The 26,023-nt window shown below is 43.4% G+C and overlaps 1 protein-coding gene and 1 long non-coding RNA gene across 6 annotated transcripts in view; one reads left to right on the top strand and one right to left on the bottom strand.

The window, feature by feature from the left end:
• Positions 1–26,023, bottom strand: part of RASGRP1 (RAS guanyl releasing protein 1) — a 76,175-nt gene that overhangs the window by 2,623 nt on the left and 47,529 nt on the right. For 2 of the 3 annotated variants that reach the window (XM_014847330.3, XM_014847331.3), the window contains exons 4-16: positions 25,430–25,492; positions 24,098–24,229; positions 22,005–22,158; positions 18,752–18,925; positions 17,579–17,695; positions 15,003–15,278; positions 13,537–13,617; positions 12,083–12,187; positions 11,088–11,197; positions 10,180–10,324; positions 9,816–9,852; positions 8,902–9,054; positions 7,092–7,477 (exon numbers count right to left, since the gene is read on the bottom strand). In XM_014847330.3, the coding sequence (XP_014702816.1) occupies positions 7,092–7,477; positions 8,902–9,054; positions 9,816–9,852; positions 10,180–10,324; positions 11,088–11,197; positions 12,083–12,187; positions 13,537–13,617; positions 15,003–15,278; positions 17,579–17,695; positions 18,752–18,925; positions 22,005–22,158; positions 24,098–24,229; positions 25,430–25,492 (1,933 nt within the window). Of the gene's footprint in view, positions 1–7,091; positions 7,478–8,901; positions 9,055–9,815; positions 9,853–10,179; positions 10,325–11,087; positions 11,198–12,082; positions 12,188–13,536; positions 13,618–15,002; positions 15,279–17,578; positions 17,696–18,751; positions 18,926–22,004; positions 22,159–24,097; positions 24,230–25,429; positions 25,499–26,023 lie in introns of all 3 variants that reach the window. The other variant, XM_044765182.2, reaches the window with a different exon arrangement.
• Positions 1–26,023, top strand: LOC106835160 (uncharacterized). Of its 3 annotated transcripts, none has more exons than XR_001399043.3 (3): positions 1–5,273; positions 11,847–11,943; positions 25,636–26,023. It is a non-coding gene; the product is annotated as an uncharacterized lncRNA (long non-coding RNA). The 3 variants fall into 3 exon arrangements; XR_006523410.2 differs by lacking the exon at positions 25,636–26,023 and adding an exon at positions 14,213–14,996; XR_006523409.2 differs by lacking the exon at positions 25,636–26,023 and adding an exon at positions 12,248–13,524.

Below are 26,023 nucleotides of genomic sequence, written 5' to 3'. Positions count from 1 at the left end.
AGAAAAGAGAATGAGGTATGTTAATAAAGCAGTAATGAATAGCAAATCAGTTAGACTATCAGGAGTACTGCACTTGATTGGCATCTCATATTCACTGTGGCTGGGAATTAGAAACTATTTTCAAGACAGTTATTTTGCCCTGAATAGAAAATAAGTTAAATATCAAATGAGCATGTGCAAACAGCAATTAGTTTTTGTTATCAAAGATGTGAGTGGCTAGCAGGCAGAATAAACTGTTCCCTGGCGGTAGGTGGATAGGTGGATCATGACAAAACCTCTGGATGTGGTGTAGCAGGCTAACTAAACTTGGCAGAAACAGTCTCTGGTCAGGTTTGAGCATGAAAGCAGTGACTCAGAATACTGTAATGTGAGATATCATCAAACATTTAATCTAAGTTTTTTTCCCTCAATCATTGAAAACTAATGGACTCTTGATAAGGATAAGAATTTTATCCCACCCCCTAAACTGGGATTAAGTTATCTAAGCTGCAGTGATTTAACTATAGAGACAGCAGTTGACTTCTGGCCTTCTGGTTCTTTTTTTTAATTGAAATATATTTGACATTTATCATTCTTTAAATTTAAGGTGTACAACAGGTTAATTTGATACAGTCATATATTTGCCATTGTACCAATAATTAGCACTTCTATCATATTACATAATTTTCTTTTTAGTAGTAGGAAAATTAAGTTCTAGTCTCTTAGCAAGTTTGATTATAATACAATATTGTTGTCTATATTCAATATACTGTGCATTATATCTGTAGGGCTTATTTACCACTCGTAAGTTTATACCCTTAGATAGCATCTCTCCTGTCCCCCCACACCCCATCGCCTGGTAACCACCATTCTCTTTGTTTTTACAAATTTGGCTTTTTAAAATTCCACATATAAATGATATCATAGAGTACTTGTCTTTCTCTGTCTGACTTATCTCACTAGCGTAATGTGCTCACAGTCCATCCATGAGCAGGATGTCCTCTTTTCTCATGGCTGAATAATATCCCATTGTGTATATGTACCACATTTTCTTTATCCATTCATCTGCTGATGGATGCTTAGGTTGTTTCCATATCTTGGCTATTGTGAATAATGCTGCAGGATGTGTGTATCTCTTTGAGTTAGTGTTTTTGGTTTTTTTGGATAAATACCCAGAAGTGGAATTGCTGGATCATGATATTTCTATTTTTAATTTTTTGAGGAACCTCCATACTGTTTGCCATAGTGGCTGCACTAATTTATAATCCCAGCAACAGTGCACAACAGTGCACTTTTCTCCATGTCTTCGCCAACATGTATCTCTTGTTTTCTTGATGATGGCTATTCTAACAGGTGTGAGGTGATATCTCATTGTGGTTTTGATTTGCGTTTCCCTGATGAGTGATACTGAGCATCTTTTCATGTACCTGTTGGCCATTTGTATGTCTTCTTTTGAAAAATGTCTATTTAATTCTGTCCATTTTTTAATCAGATTGTTTTTTTGTTACTGAGTTATATGAGTTCTTTATATAGTTTGGATATTAACCCTTTATCCGATATATGGTATGCAAAATTTTTCTCCCACTCTGTAGGTTGCCTTTTCATTTTGTTGTTTCTTTTGCTCTGCAAAAGCTTTTAAGTTTTTTCTGGATGTAGTCCCCATTTGATATTTTGCTTTTGTTTTTTGTGCTGTTGGTGTCATTCCCAAAAAAATCATTGCCAAGACCTGTTGGGTGTGTATATATTTACAATTGTTATATCTTCTTGATGTATTGACCCTTTAATCATTATATAATGACCTTCTTTCTCTCTGGTTATCATTTTAGGCTTGAAGTCTATTTTGTCTGATAAAAGTATGGCTATGCCTGCTTTCTTTTAGCTTCTGTTTGCATGGAATACCCTCTTCTACCCCTTCACTTTGAGCCTATGTGTATCTTTAGAGCTGAAGTGTTTCCTGTAGGCAGCATATAGTTCGGTCTTGTTTTTTTTTTTTTTTTTTAATGCATCCAGCCACTCTGTGCCTTTTTATTGGTGAATTCAGTCCATTTATATTTAGAGTGATTATTGATATGTAAGGACTTACTACTGCCATCTTGTCTTTTGCCCTCTGGTTTTTCATCGCCATTGTTTCTTCTTCCCTCTGTTTCTGTTTGCCTTTGTAAAGGGTTGGTTTTTCCATGGTGATGTGTTGAGCGTCATCCTTTTTTTTTTTTAAAGATTTATTTTTTTCTTTTTCTCCCCAAAGCCCCCTGGTACATAGTTGTATATTTTAGTTGTGGGTCCTTCTAGTTGTGAGCCTCATCTTTTATGTTTCACAATTCTAGATTTTTGCTTTGTGGTTACCATGTGGCTTACATAAAACATCTCATAGATAAAATAGTCCTGTTCATGCTAATAGCACCTTATCTTTGTTTCCCTATAAAGGTTTCACCCTTTTACTCCTCTCCTTTTATATTGTTGATGTCACAGTTTACACTCTTTTCATGCTGTGATTTTGTTGAGAAATTATAGTTGCTTTAGTTATTTTTAATCCTCCTTTCCTTAAGCCTGTATACTATAATTAAGTGGTTAACACACCGTTCTAGAAGTTACAGTTTTCTAATTCTGTTTTTCACCTTTGCTAGAGTATTATGTACTTTCATTTGCTTTTTTGTCACTAATTAGAATTTTTTTTCATTTCAGCTTGAAGAGCTCCTTTAGCATATCTTACAAGACAGGTCTGGCAGTGGTGAACTCTCTCAGTTTTCGTTTGTCTGGGAAAGCCTTTATTTCTCCCTCATATCTGAAGGATAACTTTGCTAGGTAAAGTATTCTTGACTGGCAGTTTTTATCTTCCAGCACTATGAATATGTCATGTCGCTCTCTCCTGGCCAGTAGAGTTTCTGCTGAGAAATCTGCTGATAGCCTAATGGAGCTTTCTTCGGAGGTTTCTTTCTTTTTTCTCCTGCCTACCTTTAAGATTCTTTCTTTATCATTGAATTTTGACAGTTTCATCATGTATCTTGGAGAAGGTCTTTCTGCATTAAGATAATAAGGTGTTCTGTTATCTTCTTGGACTTTTATGTCCAGTTCCCTTCCCCAGGTTTTGGCAATTTCTCAGCTATTATTTTTCTAAATATGCTCTCTGTTCCCTTTTCCTTCCCTTCTTCTTCTGGTAGACCAGTTATTCTTATGTTTGTTTTTCTCATCATATCTGATATCTCTCACAGGGAGTTTAGTTCACTTTTTAAAAATATTAGTTCTCTTCTAATTGCCATTTCTAAGTTCCTATCCTCTAAGTTGCTAATTCTTTCTTTCATCTGATCTGCCCTATTTCCTAAGCTCTCTAATGCATTCTTGATGTCGTTCATTGAATTCTTCAGCTCCAGATTTCTGTCTAGTTCATTTTGAAAATTTCAATCTCTTTGGTAAAGAACTCTTTCTGTTCATTAATTTTATTCCTGAGTTCATTGAATTGCCTTTCTGAGTTTTCTTGTAGCTCACTGAATCTCTTCATAACAGCCATTTTGAAGTCTTTACCAGTTAGATCTCAGTATTCCCTGCCTTAGCATTCAGTTGCTGGAGTTTTTTCTTTTTGTGATACCATATTACCATGATTTTTCATAGTGTTTGATGAAATGTGCCTCTGCTGTTGCATCTGAAGTAGCACACACCTTTCTTAGTTGTTTACTTTGACTGTAACAGTTCAATGACTGGCAGTTAGAAACCTTTCTTTTGTTTTCCAGAAGGTGATGTGTACTATAGCTCAAGTTTTTGGTTTCTCTTTATCTGGATTGGCTGTGGGGCTGCACTCTGGAGCACACATAAAAAAAGCCAGCAGCAGAGTGGGGGCGAAGTATGGACTTATCACCTGGGGCTTTGTGGGTGCCCATGGCATGGCAGGGGGATCCTTGAGTGGGGATACCCTCAGAGGTCCATGGGCAGACCTCCTGTGGAATTCGGAAGCAGACAGCGGGGGAACTCGTTTCTTCAGTGCTGTTTGTTATTCTTGTCTGCTTCTTTCTCTTCTCTCTCTTTTTAATCACAGACATCTTTGTTCAGAAATCTGGGTGCTGTTGGAGAAAAACGGGTCTCTTTGGCTGCAACCTGCATAGCCAGGTGGTCAGCCACTCTCTGCTTTCACTTTCCACCTCCTCTGTGAGGGAAGAAGTTCAGTGTGTTGCACTGTCACCATGGGGAGGGAGACTGACTCCTCGAGTTCTCCCGTCTCCTCTGCCTACAAACTCGTCTCTGTCTTGCTTTGATGGCATGCTTGGTTCTCCTATGAGGCTGGTGAGCCTCCACAAATTCTCTCTTTCTCTCTTGTGCCTGCTCTGTTTTGCACTCTCTGGTTTTGCTTTTTCCCTTGACTGCAGCAAGTGGGGGTGGGGCATGCTCACCAACTCTCTTGGATCTGCGGATCCCTGTGAGGTCCTATCCATCTATTTTCGGAAGCACAGGTAGGTAGAAATCTCCAGAGTATTCTGGTATAATGTGCAGAGTCGCTTCTGTTTGGTTATGAATGACCAATTAGTTGTAAATGAAAGGGGAGAGGAAAAAGGAATAACTTAGGCCACCATGATGCTGACATCCCAGTCTTCTGACTTGGGATCCAGTGTTCTTACATTATACCATATTGATTAACCCCATCCTCCAAAGTGGGCAATTTCTGGGTAATTTGGGATACATTGAATTGCTTCTCAGTGTAAATTACCTAGATAGCTGTCTGTTAGCTACCATTTGCTATGTGCCAGGTACTGTGTTACATGATAATAGAGGATCTTAGCCCTCACAAAGACCCTGCACATTGGCGGTATATCTGACCCTAAGAGCCTTTGCTTTTTCTTTTGTCCCATGCTGGTTTCAAAGTATATTCATACTTAATATGTAATATTAATGTATACAATATTAATATAACATTTTAAATTCCAACTTAATTTGTCTACTCATTGTGGATGGGACAGGCAAGTCACTGTAAGGATTTTACTTGATGGGAAAGTGGGATTCACTGTTCTTCTAAAAGGTACATGGTGAATTCTGGTCCTTATGTCCCTATGACAAGCATAAAAGTAAAGAGAGGCAACTAGGAAGGTGGTGAGAGGGTCTCCTGCTCTGGTATTACTGCGTCGGAATTATTCTGGACTTAACTCATCTGAAATCTTTCTAACACCCACTTACAGCAAGAAGTCATTGTTGCCAACTACATTGTTTCCTCTCATGGGCATGTAAAATGTCAAGATCTGATGCAAACCATAGAAAGCATGGAATCCCAGCCCCGTACTTTACAGAGGACCAAATAGGTCACACTTGAACAGGTAGGTAAGAAATATCTGGCACGAGAAACAAATCTTTGCCCCCAAGACCAGAGTTCTCTCTATTGAGTTCACTTTTCAAGGTTTCTTTCATTGTTCTTAAAAGTTGCTTTTGGCAGTTTCTACCCTAAAGAGAGATGGTGTTGCGTAACCCACATTTGCCACCTTCTGATTGACTTGGTTCTTAAAGTATGTCTTAAAAAATACTCTAAGCAAGAGAGTACCTTTCATCCAGAAAATGTGTTTCTTTTTTCATGTGTTCCTCCTAATATTATCTTCTTTGTTCCATGCACCAAACCAAGAGTTTCACGTATATTATCTAACTTATTTCTTCAAATGTTTCTCTAATTCAATTACTGGGAGTCTGACAGGGAAGGTACAACATTGAGAACAAGGCAGGAATCCTGAGGCCCTTTTGGGCAGTTTCACCATGTCGTATGTGCAGTTATTTAAGGAATTCTAGCTAGGTGGATGTTGGTTTTGTGTTTGTACTATAGGCCTCCAAAAACACATTGCCAATCTCAATGTAGTAGGGGCCGGGGGGGAAGGCAGGGGCCGGCCCTATGGCCGAGTGGTTAAGTTCGTGTGCTCTGCTTCAGCGGCCCAGAGTTTTGCTGGTTTGGATCCTGGGTGCAGACATGGCACCACTCACCAGGCCATGCTGAGGCAGCATCCCACATAGCACAACCAGAAGGACCCACAACTAGAATATACAACCATGTACTGGGGGAACTTTGGGGAGAAAAAAGATGATGATTAGCAACAGATGTTAGCTTAGGTGCCAATCTATAAAAAAAAAAAAAAATGCAGACAAGCATTCTTCCCCTTTAATAAAATGAATGATGATGTTGGATCTAATGTATCCTTGCTTTCCCATCCCTAAGATGACTTAGGTTACCTATCACTGGTAGGCAACTACTGTCCCATGACGAGGTCTGTCTAAGCCAGCCCTCACCATGAGCTTTGTACTCTAAACAAAAAGCAGTACATTAGTAATTGACCCCACAGAATTGAGTATTTGGACAACTGCCTCTTGTCCCATCTCCTATTTTCCTATGTTTTCTTATTTTTTTTAACCTCATTATCCCCTTCTCTCAAACTTTGGCACCATATTCCCAAACTCCTGTTCTCCTTTTCTTGATAAACTTTGTCTTCTCTATTGCTTCCTATAAGGTACCTTATAATTAGGACATCGTGAGCCTAACAAAAAAGCAGCTCCTGATACCACAATTGTTACCATTTATAGATTATATTGCTATGTATTATATTCAACTGTGCGTTTGCCAGCTGCTGTTGATTTAGCAGTTCAAATATATATATAGAAGATCAGCACATTCCCTGATGTGTTCGAAAAGATTTCCCTCATTTATATTAAGAGGGAGGCTTTTCCTGTGGTGAGCTATAATATACTCGCCTTTTTTTTTGTAGCACAAAGATCACCTACCTTTTAGGAAGATGCCCAGGCAACTTTGTTTTAAGTTTCATCTAGAAAAGCTGTCATGTCAGCACAGTAAAGCTGATCAGTAGAAACTGGTTTTTCTCAAGGAGCCTACTGTGAACAGAGCTTTGGGTCCTGGGACCAACACTTTGAAATGGTACCTTTATGGCAATAGGGAGCACTGTATATCCTCATCTACTCCTATAACGTGAACCAGGGCCCCCACTGGTTTCTTTGAGAGAAAGCCAGAATACTCTTTTTCCTTTCTTGCTTGCTTTATCCTGCCTGGTGATCAGCCTGGTCTGAGTCTTCATTTTACATGTTCTTCCCTGGTTTAGCCCCACTTTTCTGAGAGAGTCTGAAGAAAAGGAAAAAGAAGGTACCTGTTCCAGCTCTTGGTAGGTTGGGAGTCTGAGGCGGCGGAGCTCCTCTTTTGATTTTATGAGAGATTCTTTATTCTCCCACTTGACAAAAGCCCGCTTTCTGACCAAGACTGGGCTGGGGCACGGAGATGTGGGACTGGGAAGCACATAGAGAGTATCCTGGGCTGTCTTCCTTGAGGAAGACAGCACAAAGGGACCAGAAGGGCCCTCGCTGCCAAGCCAAGGCAGTGGTTCGGTCTGGGTGGCCTTGTGGGCGACAGTCCTCTTTAGCCGAACGGAAATCTTCTGTGAGGACACTCCCATGAGCATGATGGTCCGATCCTTACTTTCTTCACTGTGTTCCACAGCCTCCCCATTAGGGAATGTGAAAGGTCCTTCCTCAGGTGCTGTAGAAAGATGTATGACATGTTAGGACTCTAAGTCAGAAAAGCAGAGACTCAAGACTGACGCACTGGTTCCAAATGAGATCTTTCTTATTGTTATGGGAGTTCCACAGGACTCATTTTCAGGGATCCAATTTAGGAGGTGGAGGAGGCTGAAACCCAGGGGCTTTGCTGGCCAAGCCATGGCCTCTGGTGTCAGGCTGCATCTACCCTGAGGAAAGGGCATCTTTTTCTGTTTGCACAAAGCTTACGTAGATGGTTTCTGCGTCTGCAGATAAGTTGAAGCCCCTGCCTCAACATTGTCATGTTTCGTAAATTAAAGAGAGCAGGGTCAATATATAGACAGACACTCTCTGTAAATACTTTTCTATGGACCCTGCGATTTGGGATCTCTCAGCACTTAACTTTTGGTCCTGATAGTGGTGGCCTCCAGCAGCTCCTGGGAATTCTCTGTGGGACCTGTTTGCCCATTTGTACAATGGGCACAGCTTAACTGTCTGAGGAAAGTTCCAGCTTTGTGGTAGTGTGTCTCAACATATATTGCCCTTGTTTGATACTGGTTGGGAAAGGAGTTTTCTTTAAACCAACACCCCTGTCCAGGACCCAGCCTAGATATTAACTATAAAAAGTAAAGTAAGGTGGATGTATTTGAGATGGGTGGTAGGCTTTAAGATAGACTGCCTTTTAGGAGCAAAGGGAAGAAAGCAAATAAAAAAGCAACAGAAAAGGAGCCCTTAAAATGTCAGGAAAAGGTCCAGGAGACTACAGTGTTGTAAAAGTCAGGAGAGGTGTAAGTTTCAAGGAAAGAAAAGCAGATAAATATAAAAAGTTACTGTGAGATTGAGAAAGATAATCAGCTAAAAATATTTGATGAGCAGGTGCCATCCCAGAGAATAATTGTTAATAAAGAGATGGAGGCAATTTGAATGGATGACAATAATATCCAGTAGTCAGTTTTTATTACAAGCAGACCTTGGCTTATCGCATTTCACAGCAGTTTTCATCTGTTGCCCATGATATACCTATGTTTATCCTACCCATTAGTCTACTCCCTTGTGGGTTCTAAGAAAGCCTCAGAAGTCCTTATCATCTGGGGGCGGGGCTGTGGAGAGAGGGCTCGGAGAAGAGAAATCTCCAGGTGCAGCCTCTTTCCAGGATGCACACTGAGGCCCTGGACCTTCATGCTGTTCTCTACCACCTTTCTCCCATGAAAATTTGCATTTTCATTTTGTGTGATAAAATTGTGGTACCCAATGGTGATGTGTAACTCCTAAAATATAGGGTGCATCATATACACGCGTCTTCCACAATGGTATTTGTGGTGATTTCTATTAAGAGTGGCAAGGATAAAGGTAATCGTTCCTCTCCAAAAACTTTATCCTTCCCCACTTCACTTTCCAAGGTGAATGCTGCCAGTGCCTACTTACCGTGGAGCATATCTTTGGCTCCCAGTGAGCAAAGGTTGGACGTCGGCCCCACAGAGGTGCTGTTCTCTGTGGGAGCTGCTGGGTTCTTGGCTCGCTTCTTGCACTCGAACACAACCAGATCTTTGCATTGTTTGTGGCAGTTCATCCCGCAGTCTGTGGACAAGACACTCAGGTCAGGAAGTCTTTCACTTTCTTCAGGCAGTGGCTTGTCACACATTCCTGTCCTATCTTCTGGAGCTATGGCACCTAACATTCCTAGTGAACCTAGCATTTTTCTCATTTGGTCAACCCTGGATGTCACAATCTTGTCATAGCCCTTACCATGAGTCTCAGAATCAAAAGTAGTATCTGGTTATCCTGGAGAGAAAAGGTGGTGTCTTGGTCATCCCACACATACTGCCTACTCTAAGGGGACCCTCTACAGGCTCCAAGATGTTAGGGCTTATTCTTCCTTGCTGTAAAAGGTCTCCTCTCTTTTACTCCTGAATTTTTCTAGTCACAGGAAGGACAATTATGTCCTGAGGTATCTACTGATAAAAGGAAAGCTGACAAAGGCCTTTGGTAATCACTTATCTTCTGTTCTAAAAGTAATTCTATGCCTTTCTTTGGGGAGCCACCTTTCCATGACCATATGAGAGCATAATCTCCTACCAGCCATCTCTGTTTCCAGGGCAACCAAGGCAGAGAGAGGATCTTGTCAGGGGAAGCTGCCTAACTGATAACCCAGGCATTCCTCTCTTCTGTGTGGTGGCATCACTCTCAGGGGGTGCTCTGGGGAAGCCAGTTGGGGATGTGGCTGTGAACTGTGCTGAGAAGTTGGGGACTGAATGGACAACTATGATGGATAAAAAGTGCTTTATAGAAGAGCCCGCAAGACCAGGGAAGACAACACAGTCGACAGAGCTGAGCCTTACCTTTACACCGATATCCTTGTTTGATTACTCCCCAGAGCTAAGAGACAAACAGGACACAGTCAGAATGCACCACACCTTGTTCACCTCTCTGTATGAGGCTATACGTTGACATCCCTTCTACTCTCTACCTCAAGTGGGAGGGAAACCTCGTTTATCTCTCATATGTCTTGTCCCTCCTGACCTTGAAAATAGGAAAAGTTGTGCTGATCAGAGTCAAATGTTCTCAAGAAGCTCACTATAGTGGATTTATGACCCAGGCCTTTTCCTGGCCTTAAGTGGATGAGGTCTGTGCCTTGGACGATTATTTAAACTGTCTCATACCCCTCCGCAAGTTCAACACTGAGGCACTCTAAGAACAACTTACAAATCCAGCACAGTTGTCACAGAAAGTGGGCTTCAGGTAGGTTGTCTCTTGGAAGTTGTGAGGGAAGCCCAGGCCCAGCTTGGAGTAGATTGAGCTGGCCCTCATGAAGTAGGCTGTGATCTCGTCTCTGCTGATGAGGCCTTCCCTGCCAGCAAATGACAGAGACCAGGATATGAGCGGAGGGTGGGGGCAGCAAGAGAGGCTTCTAGCCTTAGAAACTCACCTTTCTGTGTGGTCGAGTGGTAGAACAGCGTGTATTAGCTAGTAATTACTTCCGTGGGCCCTCCGCAATAAGGATACAGGGATAGCATGTCATGAGGAGGTGAGTTGGCATTAATCATTTCCACAGAGTTGTACTTTGGCTAAACTAGGTTTTCCTAACTAATTTAACCAGTATCTACAAAACTTGAAAAAGAAATGATGGAAAATACATGTCCAGGGAAAGAAATAGCCTTATGCTGCAGTTTCTGACTTTAGACAGTACATAACACATAACTGGAACCCACCTACCATACATTTGGTTTCATATGGAGAACCAAAATAGAACTTAAGTAACCTTGAGAAAACTAAATATGCAAAGTATTAATAAATAGTAGCGGTTTCTCATAACTTGTAAGGACGAAGCAAGAAGGAAGACTAGACTTTTTCTTATTTATAGTTGACTGTTCCTAACCTGGCAGATTTATGTAATCTTTAGTTCTGAGGCATTTAAAAAAGCATGCATTTTTCATGGTCTCTTGTGATCCAGACCAAAGCAGACAGGTATTCACTTGCTTGCTCTCTTAGCCCCAATATTCGGTAAGTGATCACAGCAGCAACACATCTGAGTTTACAGATTCCTCCAGTGATGCACCCACAAACTGTTCTAACAGGCTCAGAACCACATATCGCCACACACAAATCCTCACCTGTCTTTGTCCATCACACAGAAGGAAAATGGAAAACTCGCAGCAATCTTTTCAAACTCTTCCTGAGAAATGTATCCATCCTGGTCATGATCATAGTTCTTGAAGACAGACTGTGGAAAAAGGAGTTTCTTTGGTGATTTACCAAAGAGAAACCAATCATTTCTCCCTTTAACCAAATGATAAAGGGGCTGGAGCAGCTGATAAAAGCCTCTTCTCAGCCTGAATGAGAGGAACAAGGAAACATGCTCCTTAAGCTGCTGTAAAGAAGCACAGGGTCACATCCCAGGTCTTCGCTGGTCCGGCATCTGGAGGGTGGCCAGGGACATGCAACCATCAGCACTTCAGTCATGCCCTCACTCTGGCTACCGTGGACTCCGTGCTCGTCGCACAGGGGGCTGTTCTCCCTCCACCCTGCCCTGCTTTCACTGCTAAGCTCGGACTGCAGCATCTCTGAAGCTTCTACTAATAGCCCAGTTTGAAGTGCTCCCTCCTCCCTCTTACTCCTCTACTGCTCGTTGTTCTGTCACTTGCTGGCTCTTACTTTTCTGTTATTACACTGGAATGGTCCACAGGGATAAATGTAGAAATATGAAAGTATATACTCCTCCCTTAGCATTTAGCACAGTGAACTGAATCAAGCAGTGCCCAAATTTTCAGTTTTAGATTCTCCTTATTACCCTTACTTAGACTCAAACCTTTTCCAATACCTCTCTGCCCCCAGATCAACCGATAACCTTTAAATATATGCTTTCCTGCTAGGTCATAAGAGGAGGCACACCTCCCCCCCACCGATATGAGGCCAAAGTATGTTGGCAAAACGTAACTTCTGAACAGTTCTGCAGCCACAATATGAGAAGTAAGTGGTTCTCTGTGCTCTCATAGGAATGAGTTTCAAGTTTCTTATCTTTGTGTTTCTACCATTGAACTTCCCCTCACCCCTGTACAAAACCAAGCCAGGCAGTGCCTTTTGTCGGCAGAAACACAGCTGTACTTACATCCACCATCCTCTGCACATGTTTGCTTATAGTCTTTGGGTCAGGTTTGGGAGACACTCCAGAGGCCCAGTCCACTACTACTGGTGGCTTTGAAGGTGTTAGTGGCTAAAATGAAATATTCAGAGAAATCTCCGTGACTGTAATGCAATATTATATAACCTACAGCTCCTTCCTTTCCCCTGCCTGCTGGCTGCATCCATGGACAATCCTCAACCGTGTGCAGTGGCAAGGAGCAGAGCCCTCACGTCACTGAAATCTAAGACAGTAACCTTGGCTAACACAAGTATGATGCTTTACAGGTTACAAAATGCTCCTCACATACATTATCTACATCTACAGATAATTTAAAATTCTCCATTTGCCTGAGTTTCAATTCCCTGTCCATTAAACTTTTTGTCAAAACCTATCAACAAAGAGTAAAATGGATCATTTAAATTTCCTCTCTGTTCTCTACTTACTATTTAATAGAGATGAGGATGAGGAGAAAAATAGCTAAAAGGCAGGAAGACACACAAGAAAAAAATCTGAGGCATGAACAAGCTGAGATGGAATTCATTCCTAAGTATTTGAGATTTGGCCCAAATTAAAATCTCTTCCAAAAATGGGAGAATGCACCTTTTCCATTGAAATGCCCTCTAACACCCTGAAAATTGAACCCACCAAATATTTTCAGTGAACATCTTTCATTACAATAGGGAGCTAGAACTTGATCTTTGTGTATAACGACAAATTTAGCCACCTGAAAAGATAAGCTGAATTTCTTACATGTGGGCAACTCTCTCCCCTTGAGCACCACTTCTTTTGGGGCTGGGAAGCTTCCCAGGATATTGTGGGGATTGTTGGTCCTTCAGAGGGAAGACCCAAATTATTTCACCTGCCTGTAGGAGAGGTGGGGCCAGGCAACCGTGCAGTTGCTACTATGCAGCACCAGGGCTGTGAGCTATTTTAGGGACTCAGCAGAAGAGGTCCAAAGACCCAGCAGATGGCTCTGTCTGACCCACATGAATTAAAGATGATGGGGCTTTTCAATCTACCAAGCTGGAAGTCCTCTGAAGTTTAGCTTCTGTTTAGTATGCATCTTGCTCTCATTATCATCAACAAATCAGAAGAGAAACCACTGATGTGAGGACGCTTTATAATAAATAGGAGGGAGAAGTCACTCCTGCCCACAAGATTATAACCCTTCTCTAATTTGTAAACCACTGACTGATTCCACCACTCATTCTGACACTCTTAGTCTTAACCCTTCAAGTAGACTGCAGGCTCTTTAGGGTCAGGCATTATTCCTCATCCATATGTTGAAGCTTTCTCTGTTCCTAGCCCAAGGTTGGGCACATGGAAACATAACATGCTTATTATACTGAACTAAAAGTCTGTTCCTTAAGATGAATGACTTCTGTGAGTGGCTTATAAAGCACCTGTTAAACACAGGAGTCTTAATATGAAACACTCACTGGGGCTTTGTGGGTCCTTGGTTCCCGGGCATAGGACAGCTCGTAGATTTCATCTTCGGTGTAGTAGAGATCTAAGGATAACTGTGGATACAAGCAGAACAGGGTAATTGCTAGGATGCCATTTGCCTTCCTCAGGGCTGATGTGTTGTTTCTTGGTTTTTCCCCTCCAGTGGTTTACTCTTCTAAGCTCTTAGTAGTTTGTTTTTTAAAAAGGCACAAAGTTTGCAGGGTGTAAACCTATTATTACAATAGTGTAAGTGTTCTTTCTTGTTAAAATGTTTTTAAATTTTGGAGAAGTCTCAAGATGCCCTCTTTTAAACTATGATTTAATATCTAGCTTCTGTAGAGCTCAAGCGAAAGGCCCTGTCTGGTCAGATGGTCCACAGTTCACCTGTTCTCTCCCAAAGCAGACAGGTGATCTGAAAGGCCCGACACTGTTATAATTTGATTCCAACAGCAGAGCCCAGTTTAAATAACAGGTATTATTAAACAATATTAAGAGTTAATGATTTTCATATATCTTAGAACTATAAGATTTTGGAGGAGAGAGGTCTTAGAAATAATCTTGTTCTTAACCTAGAGTCTGTGGATGGGCTTCGGGGGGTCCAGAACTCAAAAACATGCATATTTTTGAGTATATTGCTAATGTATTTTTTTCTGGGACGAATGTTCACAGCTTTCACCACAGGACTTGTGATCCAAAAGATAAGATTCAGTGCATCTTTCCACAGACGATGTTGTCTAAGGCCAATACCTGCCAAGGTCACCTGGTCAATTAGCAGAAGGGCTAGGATTAGACACCAGGATTAGACACCAGCTGGATGCACAGAGACTAATCCCTCTGATTTTACAGAGGAGGAAACAGAGACTTAAGAGTTACATGCCCACAGTCACAAAGTTGGTGAACTACAGAATCGCCAGGTCTGGAAGGAGTCCATCTGATCTCACCCTGCACCCCCAGTGCTAATCCTGGGCCGCTGCACCATTGCAAGTGTTTGCCTCCCCTTGGCCTGAACACCTCTGGGAACCCAGGGATCTAAGCCAGTGGTAGCAGGACCTAAATAATGAACCTGGTTTGTTTGTTTTTTACATTCTCTGTCTTGTCGTTTTTCATGAGCACACACTGTCTCCATCTCTTACCAAGCGCTGCATCCTGATTTGCTATCAGCTCCTCCCAGAGAGCGTAGGACTGCTTTTGCAGGGGGAGGGAAACACTCTTAGAAGTCTGGAGGGCAGACCGCTTACGAGCACAGCCTCTGGACTCCCACCACCTGGGTCTGAAACCAGGCTCTGCTGCTTAATAATGTTTGGTCCTCTGGCAAGTTATGTCGTTGTGTCTCGGTTTCCCCATCCATAAAATGGACACAGTACTTTTATGAGGATTAACTGAGCTAATATTTGGCAAGGTGCCGAGTGGTGCCTGGCACACAGCAAGTGCTTAGTAATTGTCTCACGTGTGAGCTCACCGTCAGCAGATGCACCAAGTCCTTGTTGGCCTCCAGGGGCGGGGGTACCTCTTGCAGCTGGATCAGTTCGTTGATATGATTGTAAAGGGTCAGCAGCTTGGGTACATTCACCTTCCCATCCTCCAGGTAGTCAGGCAGGGCTTCGTACAGGGAGATGAGGTCCTTGAGGTGCACCCCCAGGATGGGGATCTTAAAGTGGGTGCACTCCCCATAGGCTCGCCGGTAGTTGTCGTAGTTTCTGTAGGAGGACAGCAGCTCCGTCATCTCACCCAGAACCTACAAAGCAGAAGAAGAGATCCCATCACAGGTCCCCACCAGGCAGGGTGTACTGTCTGCAATGGCCACCTTGTTTACACTGAGCCCCTACCATGGTTTCACCCCATCCCTAATTTGTTGGGCAGGGGGTGATCCATCTAAAAGGTGCAGATTATGACTCCCGAATTAAAACCCCAGTTCACGTCGAACATCACAGGGTGTATTTGCAAACACAAGATCTGCTTTACTTGATTCTACTACATAACTGGAAAATTCTAAATGAGGTTTTGTTTATTTTTATGCTAAAATTTTTCTTTTTAAAAATAAATAATATAAGCTCCCAATATAAACATTAAAAAGATACAAGAGTATACAGTGAACAGTAAGTGTCCCTCTGACCTCTATCCCTAGGCCATGCAGGTCCCCTCTCTAGTGTCTTCTGAATGCTTCCAGAGACTCCAGTCCATCCCATATGCAATGTGATGTCAGAGTGCTAACTGTCTTGCTGGCATGGGAAAACATGTGTTCTACAGGCGGAGCATCAGTCATCTATTGCAAGTTCTTATTCTGTAAGCAGGTGACATTCCCTTCACAGGCTGAAACCCTCACCCAGAGAGACTGAACAGACTAGACCAGTTCTCAGCGAAGGCCATGAAAGAGGATGAGGTGAAGGTCCCAGGGGGCTTCGTTAGAGCTCACAGCCTGCCCCGGCGCTGGAAGAGCACGGCTGCTCTCCAGCACGAAAAGGGAGCAGCCAGATCTGGGGCTCTTTGCAAACACACCTGGCTCACGTCAGCAAGCAGTTCATAGAACCTCATTCCCTGCGTGATGACCAGCTCCTCAAGAGCAAAGACAGGATGTAAAGACCATCTGCCAATCACGTTACAGTGCAAAATAACCATTTTAAACACTGTACCAGAAATTCTTTCAGTAAAATTGAGGCCTAAGAAGTAGAATTTCCCCCCAGTGAAGAATGTTAGGTCCTCCCTCAATGACGTTAGCCTCCCTCAATGACTTTAGCTGGCAAGACAAGAGAGCCTCCTCATCACACACCTCCTGCCAACAGTGCAGGTGAGTGTGAAGTGTGGAAGGTGCTCACGAGGCAAGAGACTAACAGCAAAAATGACAGAGATGTTTCTCCCCCCTCGAAGGTGAAATAAACTACTAGGGGACACTTACTTTAACCCTGGACTTACTAATTCACTAGGCAGACCACCCTGGGGGTCGGGGCCCACAGGCTGAAGAGGAGCAAGCTGTATCTTGTGAGCAAAATGGCACGAAGGCATATTAATCTTTGTGACTGTCTCCTTCTGTCACCTCTGAGACAGGGGCAGTCTTTTCAGTTGTTCCACCTGGCCTCAGCGGAACTATTAGGGAATCATAAAGTGACTAGAGAGTCCTCTTTTGAGCAGACCATTGGGAGGTGGGGTGGGGGCAGCATCCCCAGAGCCCAGCTGTGAGAGAAGGCATGATTAATAAGAGACTTCCCAAAAGGAGGCTGAAGACCTGGGAAAAACAGCTGGGGCACTGTGGCTCAGACGTCTCTCCCTAAGAGAGTCTCCCTCGGTGCCAGCTCGGGAGCATTGGGGTTTGAGTTTCGTAAGGGAGGGCTGGTTGACCTCTTACACCAGATGAAAATGCTCAAAGAGCAGTCATTCTCTAACCCCCACCATACCTGGCTGCATTGAGATCTGCAGAATATCCCAGTGGCTTATATGTATAACAGCCCTATGTCATAAAGGATTAAAGTCCATTGTGTAAAATCTAATGAATAATGTAGGAAAGTGCATGGGACACTCAAGAAAAATATTCCTCAATAAAACACTATCTACTTTAAAATGGCAGCTGAAAAGCTCATTTCCAGGGACAATTCAGCTATCCAGAATGTCACTCTCCAAGGGATCTGGATAGCGTGGTTTCTTATGTGTCACTCTATAACTACACTTGACATGCAAACTGAACTATGGTCAACGGAACCACTATTCCTTTTGGGAAAACATTTCAGAGCAAGTTGCTGGAGCAAGGGAGTCGGTGTTCAAGATGGTGACTGCATAGTCAGTGGTAAATGAACACGGGAAGGAGGCATACATTATTTTAACTGATCGTCAGGAATGTGTGCAGTGACACAGGCCAGACGGAATCATAGTCACTCTCAGATCTGTGACGTCCTCATCCTGTGGGTTTTGCCTCCCTGATATTTTGCCTGGTTGACAAAGGACGATGAGGTTCAGAAATGCTCTCTAGGTTGCCGCTCAAGGAGGAAATGTTGACACTGGTCCAGGAATGCTGCTAAGGGGCCCGGAGGAGACAGTAGCACTGACCTTATTGATTTCGTGTGGGATGTGGGAACTTGTCTCCTTGAGCCTGGAGATCGAGCTGTGGCTTAGCCCTCCTATCACAGCCATCAGTGTATTGAAGTTCTGTAGTTGGTGGAGCTTCTGTGATACAGAAAACAGATGAGAGCAGTCACTGTACATGTCACTTAGATGGGAGCGTAGGGGCTACATTTGTCTCCAGCCGCAAGTCTTCCTTCCTAACACTGGCAAAAATGAGTGATCAGATGTTGTAATTTTCTGTTCATTTCTTCCCTTACGTTTAACTCCAGACCAGTAGGTCCCAAATCTAGCAACATGTCACATCTCCCCGCTTTTGCTGCAGCTGGTCTGTGACGACCCTCTACATCAGTGTTTCTAAGCATCAATCAAAGTACTTGTTTAACACAAGGATTTCTGGACCCAAGCCCAGATGTTCTGATCCCCCGGCTCGGGGGTCGAGCTTAGAGATCTGTGCTTTTACTATACCTTTAGTTACTATCAGAGCAGGTGGTCCAGGTACCAAACTTTCGGAAACACTGGTCTAGACCATCTGGAGCTGGAAAAATGTTAAGCGTAATCGTTCATATCCTTCACCCCATATTAGCCAGGCGATTTTATTTTTGAGGGCAATACCAGTGCCTATCTAGGATACTAACTCAGACAGGGGAGCTGGAATCTCTGGGGAATTTCGAAATGTGTTCACAGTACCTGTTTTCCTCTTCTCAAATGCTTAAACTCTGCCCCTCAAACATTAAACCTAGCCATTCAAAACAACGTGGGCTCAAAGACGAAGGACAACTCAGGCTGGTGCAGCCCCAATAAAACTGGGAATTGCCCTTCCCTTTGCCATGTGGGCCAGATTTGGGGAGAAAATGTAGGCAGGTAAGCATCTTCTGAGAAGATGCTAACAGATCTAAACAGATCTACAGATCTAAAACCGTACAGATCTAAACAGATCTAAAACCGTATCCTGACCCCTGTATGCCCCTCTCCATATTATCCTTGCGTGGGAAAGAGAATAGTCACCATATCTACATCTGGGGACAGTTGAAGGCACACGACCACCCCAGCCGCTCCATGGTTCAGGAGGGAAAAGCATGTATAATGGATAGACTAGGTTGGGGGAAAGAGGATAATTTATCTCATAGCCCAGGCCTAACGTCTAAATCAGTCACTCACCTGAGCCACCTGGATGAACTTGATAAAGACTTCCGCTCGGAGCTGTGGGGTGGGGCGGCTGAGAACCATCAGTTGTACCCACTGGGAGATGCCATTACACAGGGCAATGGACCGCTCCATGGTGGGGTTCTCCTTCACACAGCTATTCACAAGGTAATTCTGGTAATCAGAGAACTAGGGGAAAAGAAACCCATTAGGACTGCCGCTCTGGTATTCTGGGAGATAGAGGCGTATCACCTCTGCCCAGCTGACAGCTAGAAACTGCTCTGGGACAGAGGAGCTCTTGCAAGGCCGCCTTCTGCGTGCCCTCCACTTGGCCAACAAGAATGAGAGGAAGGAAATCTTTATTATTCTACCTATGGTCTCTCTACATCAAAAGTCATTAGGCATAAGTAGATGTGTACACATCCTGGTTAATCTAAATATAGTATTTAAGTAGATATTGATACTGTCTCTTCTAATTTCTAAAGAACACAGTATAGAAGAAAAATCTCAGTACTAGTTCTAGCTCTATTGCTGAAGTTAAGGGGAAAAAAAGATAATCCTTTCACAAAAATCTAATCTCCGCCCCCCCCCCCCCCAGCTGTTTTCTTAATTTAAAAGCGGGAGGGTACAAGCTGCCCTATCTGGGACATGGAGTTCTTACAAACATCAGACATGGTAATGCATAAAAGCACCTTAACTTTCCAAACTGCTACATCAATGTGAGGTGGTGCTAATAGGATAATTATTAACCTCATGCTAAAACAAACCTGTTTGGATTTCCTTCTGCTCACCAGTTTGAGCAGAGGCCAAGTGAGTGGGGTGCCCGAAACCTGGTTAGCTCTACATATTTGGTGACCATAGTTTCCCAGCTGGACAATGGCACTGACTGTGGTTGACAATGAAGCAGCATATGTGAGACGGGAAATGTTCCAGAAGATCCCTGTATAAGTGATGACTGTAGCTATTGTGTCCCTGTCACAAACACTCCTGCTCAAACAGTACAACCAAGAGGAAGGAGTAGCCTGCTCTGCTCCAGTGCTCCTATGGAAGCTTTCGGTGCTGCTCCCCAACTCTTTTCAGCTCTCAGCTTCGGAACCCTCCCCTCTGAAATCAGGTGTGACCACGTGACACAGTTTAGCCAGTAGAATGTGTGTGGAAGTCATGTGAGTTTCAAGGAGAATATCCAAGAGGCAGTGAATGACTTGCCGTGTTGCCTTTCCACTGCTGCAGAGACTGTGGAAATTCACGTCAAGATGAAGCATCCTACATCCACACTGTGATCAGCAGAGGCCCCTGCTGACCCATGTTAGACCCTGTAGTGTGAGTGAAAAATAACTTGTTTGTGAAGCCACTGAGATTGCGGGGCATGGGGCTTAGGGGGCCCTTACTTCAGTATACAAACCTTCATCCTGCCAGACTAGTAAATACACTGATGAGAGAAACTCACAACCTAAATAAAATAAATACAAATTAACTTAGCCCCATTTTACTATGCTGTGATTGCTAACAGGTGGAAAAACACGAGTAGGACCAAAACTATCCTTAAGAGAGACATATAAAGCAAAAATCTTGTAGTTCTAAGAGAAAGTTCCCATGACTCATTCCAATGAATACATTTATATATATATCTGCCCCGCTATAAATATAACATATTGAATCCACTTGTTTTATAAAATAATTATCCAAGTAATCTCCCCAAACCCCCTAAAATATTATAATAAACAGAAAATATCAAATACCACTCAATTCACAGCAGAAATAAATTTTCCCTCCAACTCAATGTTGGAGGGAAAATTATTGTTTGGGAGAACTGTTTAGAACTGTGTAGAAAAAACAAAAAAAAACCCCAGTCTTCTTCTATGAGGGGACCATGCCATTAAAAAGAAGTGAAAGTTCAAACTGACATTTTCTTTTCCAAATAGAACACTGCCTCTACCCTGCGGGAGCACAGGCTCCAGGTCCTTGTGCTACACTGATTTTTCACTTTGGCATCAAGCAGACACCTTACAGGCCTGACCGAGCAGCCCTGCCAGCTGGGCCCCAGCACAGCTCAGATTTCCAGCGTGATAAATGGCTCTTTTCAGTGTCCTTCCCCGTGGCAGGGGCAGGCACGGCCAAATGGAAACTCCCCAGGTGGAGCTTCCCAAGCAGGGCCTGTGGTTCTGTCTGAGGGGTGCCAAAGAGGAGACTGGGGGACTACACAGAGCAATGCTTGGAGACTCATTTCCAAATGGGAGCTAGGTGGTTCCTGGCTGATGGCCCAACAGCTGTGTGAAAATAGGGTGGATATCAACATTATGGGTGAAAAGATGAAATAACCTCTGTAACCTGGTGTGCAGATCTCCTTCCAGGCACAACCAGGCTCAATAAATTGGCGCCGAGTGACTGAGAGGCATGTGACCCTAGCTCCAGCTCTGACTCTAATAAGCTATGTGACCTTGTTCAAGCCCTCTGGGCCCCCATCCCCTCATCTGGGGAACACAGGTCATTCTAAGAAATGCAGCCAGCAATTAGGTCCTCTCTCTTTCTAGAGCAAAGCTGAAGACTGTATCTTTTGTAGGGGTGGGGGCTGAGTTGGAGTAAGGGTGTCATTTCTCAGGAAAGCATATGCCCAGTGAGGGTCTGCTGGCATCTGACATGTCGTCAAGTTCTCTTGTACGGAACCAGTGTTGTTTGGTATCACATGGAGTTTTAAGGAGCAAGGTCTGGGTCAGCACAGTTTATCTCTAGAATCATGCATCACTGCTGGGCCATGTCAGCACCACTTCAAGGCTTTAGGTAGATTTTGGGCTAGACCAGTAGCATCTACTTTATTTTGAGATTCCCCAGAGCCATTCAAAGCCTATCCTAGAATGAACTCAAACCCTTAGAGAACATATCAGCCCTCCCCTCCCCACCCCCACTGCTGCACACTTTTCTTTGGAGGAAAATGAAAAACTTCTAGAAGCCTATTGATTATCAGGGGTAAAATGTGTGTGTCTGTGTATGCTGCGTGCACACTCACAAATGCATGTGTGCAGGGTGTCATGCATGCCCATTGTCATTTGAATGAGGGAGCGGGCATGGAGGATGGGAGGCGGGACCCACAGCAGGAGCAACAAAGGAGTTCTGAGTGTACTGATTCTTCAGACTATACAAAGTCTGCTGGGAAAGCCGACCAGCACGGAGAGGGCCCTCTAGGGTTAGGAGGTGGGCGGGCTCTTGAATTTGTCTGCTTAGTCTCAGAAATACTCCATGCAGCTTTTCCCCCTGCCCCTTGGGTACATACCGATATCCTCCGGAAGGACTTGAACTCAAGGTAGGTGAGGTGCTCAGAGAGCTCTTCTGGTTCCAGATGGTCAAAGAGCAGAGAGACTTTCCGTTTCTTGCTGGTGTTTGATTTTATCCTTTGAGTAAGTTTCCTGGACCAGTCACGAGCATTGCTTTTGTGAGTAAACACGAAAGGGAGAAGATAGGGAAAAAGGATAAGTCAAATTGCTTTTTAAGGCAAGTAAACCCGTTAAGCTTTCCCACAAGAATATACAAAGCACCATTAGCTAACTTTCCTTGGCCAAAACAATGCATTAACTGAGTTTCCCTGAAACAATTTTTTCTATGGTGCCAACTAGGAAGCCTTGCTTGTTTTCAATGAACCTTTTGCATGTGCCATGGGAACTGGGTAAAAATGTGTTAACTTTAGGGCTGTGGGAAGGACAGGGTCTCAGGCAGTGGTCACAGTTTCCTGGCCTTTGGTCCTGGCTCATTTGTCTAGCCCCTGGCATGTGTGCTCTCTCCACACCTACTGTGTGTTCCTTCATTCTCATGAAGGTGATGGGGAGGCTCTCTGGTTGGAAATCTCAAGGTCATACGGCAGTTTTCATGCCAGAAGAGCACAGAGAACCAGAGAGAGGAGAAGCCGTGCTGTGGGGACTCATGTGTAGGAACATGTGGTCACTCTGGACAGACTGACCCCAGCCACTGAAATGAAAGCCTAGCTAGCCCTGGAGTGTTCCCCATTACACACATTTTCTTGTACACAATCCATGTATTTCTTACTCAGTTTCCATTTCCTTCACTAAGGAAGCAAAGGAAAGCAGCCATTTTGAGAGGGAGCGGGTTGCAGATCTGTGTTTCCCAAACTAGTATTCTTGAGGACCTTGTCTCTTGACAAAAGGATTCTGTGCTCAGAAGAGTTTGGGAAATGCTACAAATTCTGTAGCCCCCTTGGCCAATGAGCATATCACAGACTCTGAGAAGCACTGCAAAAGGAAAGTTTAACTCACTATTTCTCAAGTATATCAGGTCAGGTAATATGCCAGTGACTAATTCCTAAAGAACATACATACTGTGGAAAATATTGGTAGGGGAAAGTCAGCTAGGGACATCTTGGGATGAGGAGGTCTGGGTTGGAGAACTGCCCTGCACCCTAGGTTCTGCACCTTTAAAATGAGGACATTGTTAATTCAAAAATTTCTTTTATCTTTGAAGTTATATAATTCTAAGCAGAGAAGTACAGAGAATCCAAACTGATATATAAATTTATTTGGGACTATGAAATGTGATGTTGAATTCATTTCTTTGTGGCTATGGCACAGTGCCTTGAGGGCCCTCACAGTCCAGCTTCTCCTCTGCCACTAATTTAACTAGCTGTGTGACCCCCAGATGAGTCACAACCTTGCTGAGCCTCAGTTTCTCAAGATGTTGGATAAAATGATCTCTAGAATATGTTTCAGTCCTAAAATTCTAGATCCTAGGAATCTGTATTATTCCAAAATGAAGTGGCCACATCGTGAAGGCCTTAGCTTACAATGTGTACACTCTCCTCTCTCAAAATTAGGAAAGGCACTCATTTTTCCAGAAAGGGCCAATCTCATAAATAAGAAATCCGAGGAATAATTTGAAATATTTCTGAGACCCTTTCCATCACTGACACTAAGTGTCTTGCACAGACCTCCATGTCTGTTATAAGCCCTCTGTCAACACATTTCTCAGCAGGCCCGTCCCCCTTGACACGTTCGGGTGCCTCAGGCACTAGCTGCTGAGGACGTGTGGATTTAGTCACTGCACTTTCAGTTTCTCACGATCTGGATAAATTTGAGTCAATATCTTGCTGCTTGATTTCTTTTTCACTGGGACTTTTTTTTTCTTCTGCTCTTGGATGTTAGTCACCTACAGCTTTATCGCCAGGTGGCTTCTCTGCTTTCCTGTTAAATGTCAGGCTTTTCACTTTGGTGAGGCAACTGGAACTTGCCTGTCTGAGCTTCTCAGAGAGGTGAACAAGCACAGCAGTCACAGCTGGGAGTGGGAACCTAGCTGAACAGCTTGGATTGCATTACAGGAGGGAGGTGGTTTTGAAAGCTTAGTCAAAACCTTGACACTCACATTTGAGTTGTGTCAATCAGGCGGCAGTGCAACTCTTCGCCGTTAGCTTTCACCAGCTCCTGAAACTCCTCCATAGCATTTGTCAAGCTGGCATCCATTTTAAACATGGTCCAGAATTCCGTTATCCAATACCTACAAGGCGGGAGTTACAAAACACCATCTGAAACTGAAGCCAAGGACTCACACTTTGGTGGCGTCTTCCCATGAGGAGGACTCAGAATAAGGCAGGGGTTGGTTTGTCCCTCTGAACTCCCAGGAATACAGAATATATACACTACCTACAGAATATGAGGAGCTGGGGTAGGGGTTGGAGGATGGAAGGATCACCTGCTGACAGTCCTCTGCCCTCCACATGCTAAACGCTCTGATGGGATAAGGCGCATGGTAATACAAAGACTTAGGCACCATCATGTGTATCAGAGATAATTATAAAGACAACTACAGACAAACCAAATGTCCAAAGATGGGGCAATGAATCTGTAAATTCCCCTTTCTCATATCTTAGAATATTACATGGCCGTTAAAAATAATGTTTACAGAATGTGTTTAAGGATTAGAGAAGATTCCTATGGTATGAAGTGAAAAATACAGGATATAAAACTTTATATATAGGGGCTGGCCCCGTGGCTGAGTGGTTAAGTTCGCGCGCTCTGCTGCAGGCGGCCCAGTGTTTCGTTGGTTCGAATCCTGGGCGCGGACATGGCACTGCTCATCAAACCACACTGAGGCAGCGTCCCACATGCCACAACTAGAAGGACCCACAATGAAGAATGTACAACTATGTGCCGGGTGGCTTTGGGGAGAAAAAGGAAAAAAATAAAATCTTTAAAAACAAACAAACAAAAAAAACTTTATATATATTTTGATCTTCACTATGTTTAAAAAAATCTGCTTGGAAAAAAGACAAAGGAAATACACCAAAGCAGGTGGTTGGATATGAGTGATTATTACTGTATTCTTTTCTGTATTTTCAAAATGCTCCAAGATGACCTATATTACTTTTATAATTAGGGATAAAAACAAACAAAATAACAAAGAGATCCTTCATCATCTCTGTATCTCTCCCTATGCTATTTGATACGAAAATGCTGTAAGACTGAGGAAAATGTTGGTTTAAAATATTAAGCTCAGGCTCACTAGAAAACACTGAGTGTGCTCTGTTGGGGAATTCCAGAATTAAGGATTGCCCTTTCCAGCCTGTCCACCTGTGTGATGTTCTACACATGGTCAGGAAGAGAAAGGTGGGGAGGACGAGGAAGGAAGTCAAGTCCCCTGTTTCAGTCTTTCATTTCACCCACTCCACAAAGTGCCAACAGCAGGCAGAAACGTTACCTTACAAAATAGCAGATCTTCAGGCAGAGCCCTGGTGAATTCTGTGCCAAGGCATCCTTATAGGTAGGGCTGTGGTTAAGGGAAACGGAAGCCTCTGTTACAGAAACCAAACGACTTCTCATCTCTGGAAGTATTTCCTCAAACTACCCCCCACACATAAATAATAATTTTTTTTTAATGAAAATTTTCCTTATCTCTCTCGCCAGAGGATAAAAACCAACTCGATGTGTGCACTGTATGCTTACTATTACCCAGAAGGGTGACAATGGTGACTTTCTATCTAGCCCACGCTGAAATGGCCTATGGGACGAGGCTGCTGCATCTCCTTTGCAGAAGCAAAAGTCAATGGCGTGGAAAGGTTCCTAGAAGAAGAAGGGGCAAATGACCTCCTGCCGGTGCCCAGGAGGTCAGGAGTGCAACTGAGACGAGTGAAAAAGAGCAGCCCCTTCGTATCTTTTGAAATGTTTCCAGTAACTGATAAACAATTTGTGCAGTGAATTAGAAGGGGAACAGATAAATATTCTGATACATTGTCGTGATAATTAAGAACAATAATGTGGAAAATAATAATGTTTGCCTGGATGATGTCAGAAG

This window comes from Equus asinus, chromosome 2 (genome assembly GCF_041296235.1).
Source record: "Equus asinus isolate D_3611 breed Donkey chromosome 2, EquAss-T2T_v2, whole genome shotgun sequence".
NCBI classification, from domain to species: Eukaryota; Metazoa; Chordata; class Mammalia; order Perissodactyla; family Equidae; genus Equus; species Equus asinus.
This window is presented reverse-complemented; position numbering and strand designations above follow the sequence as displayed.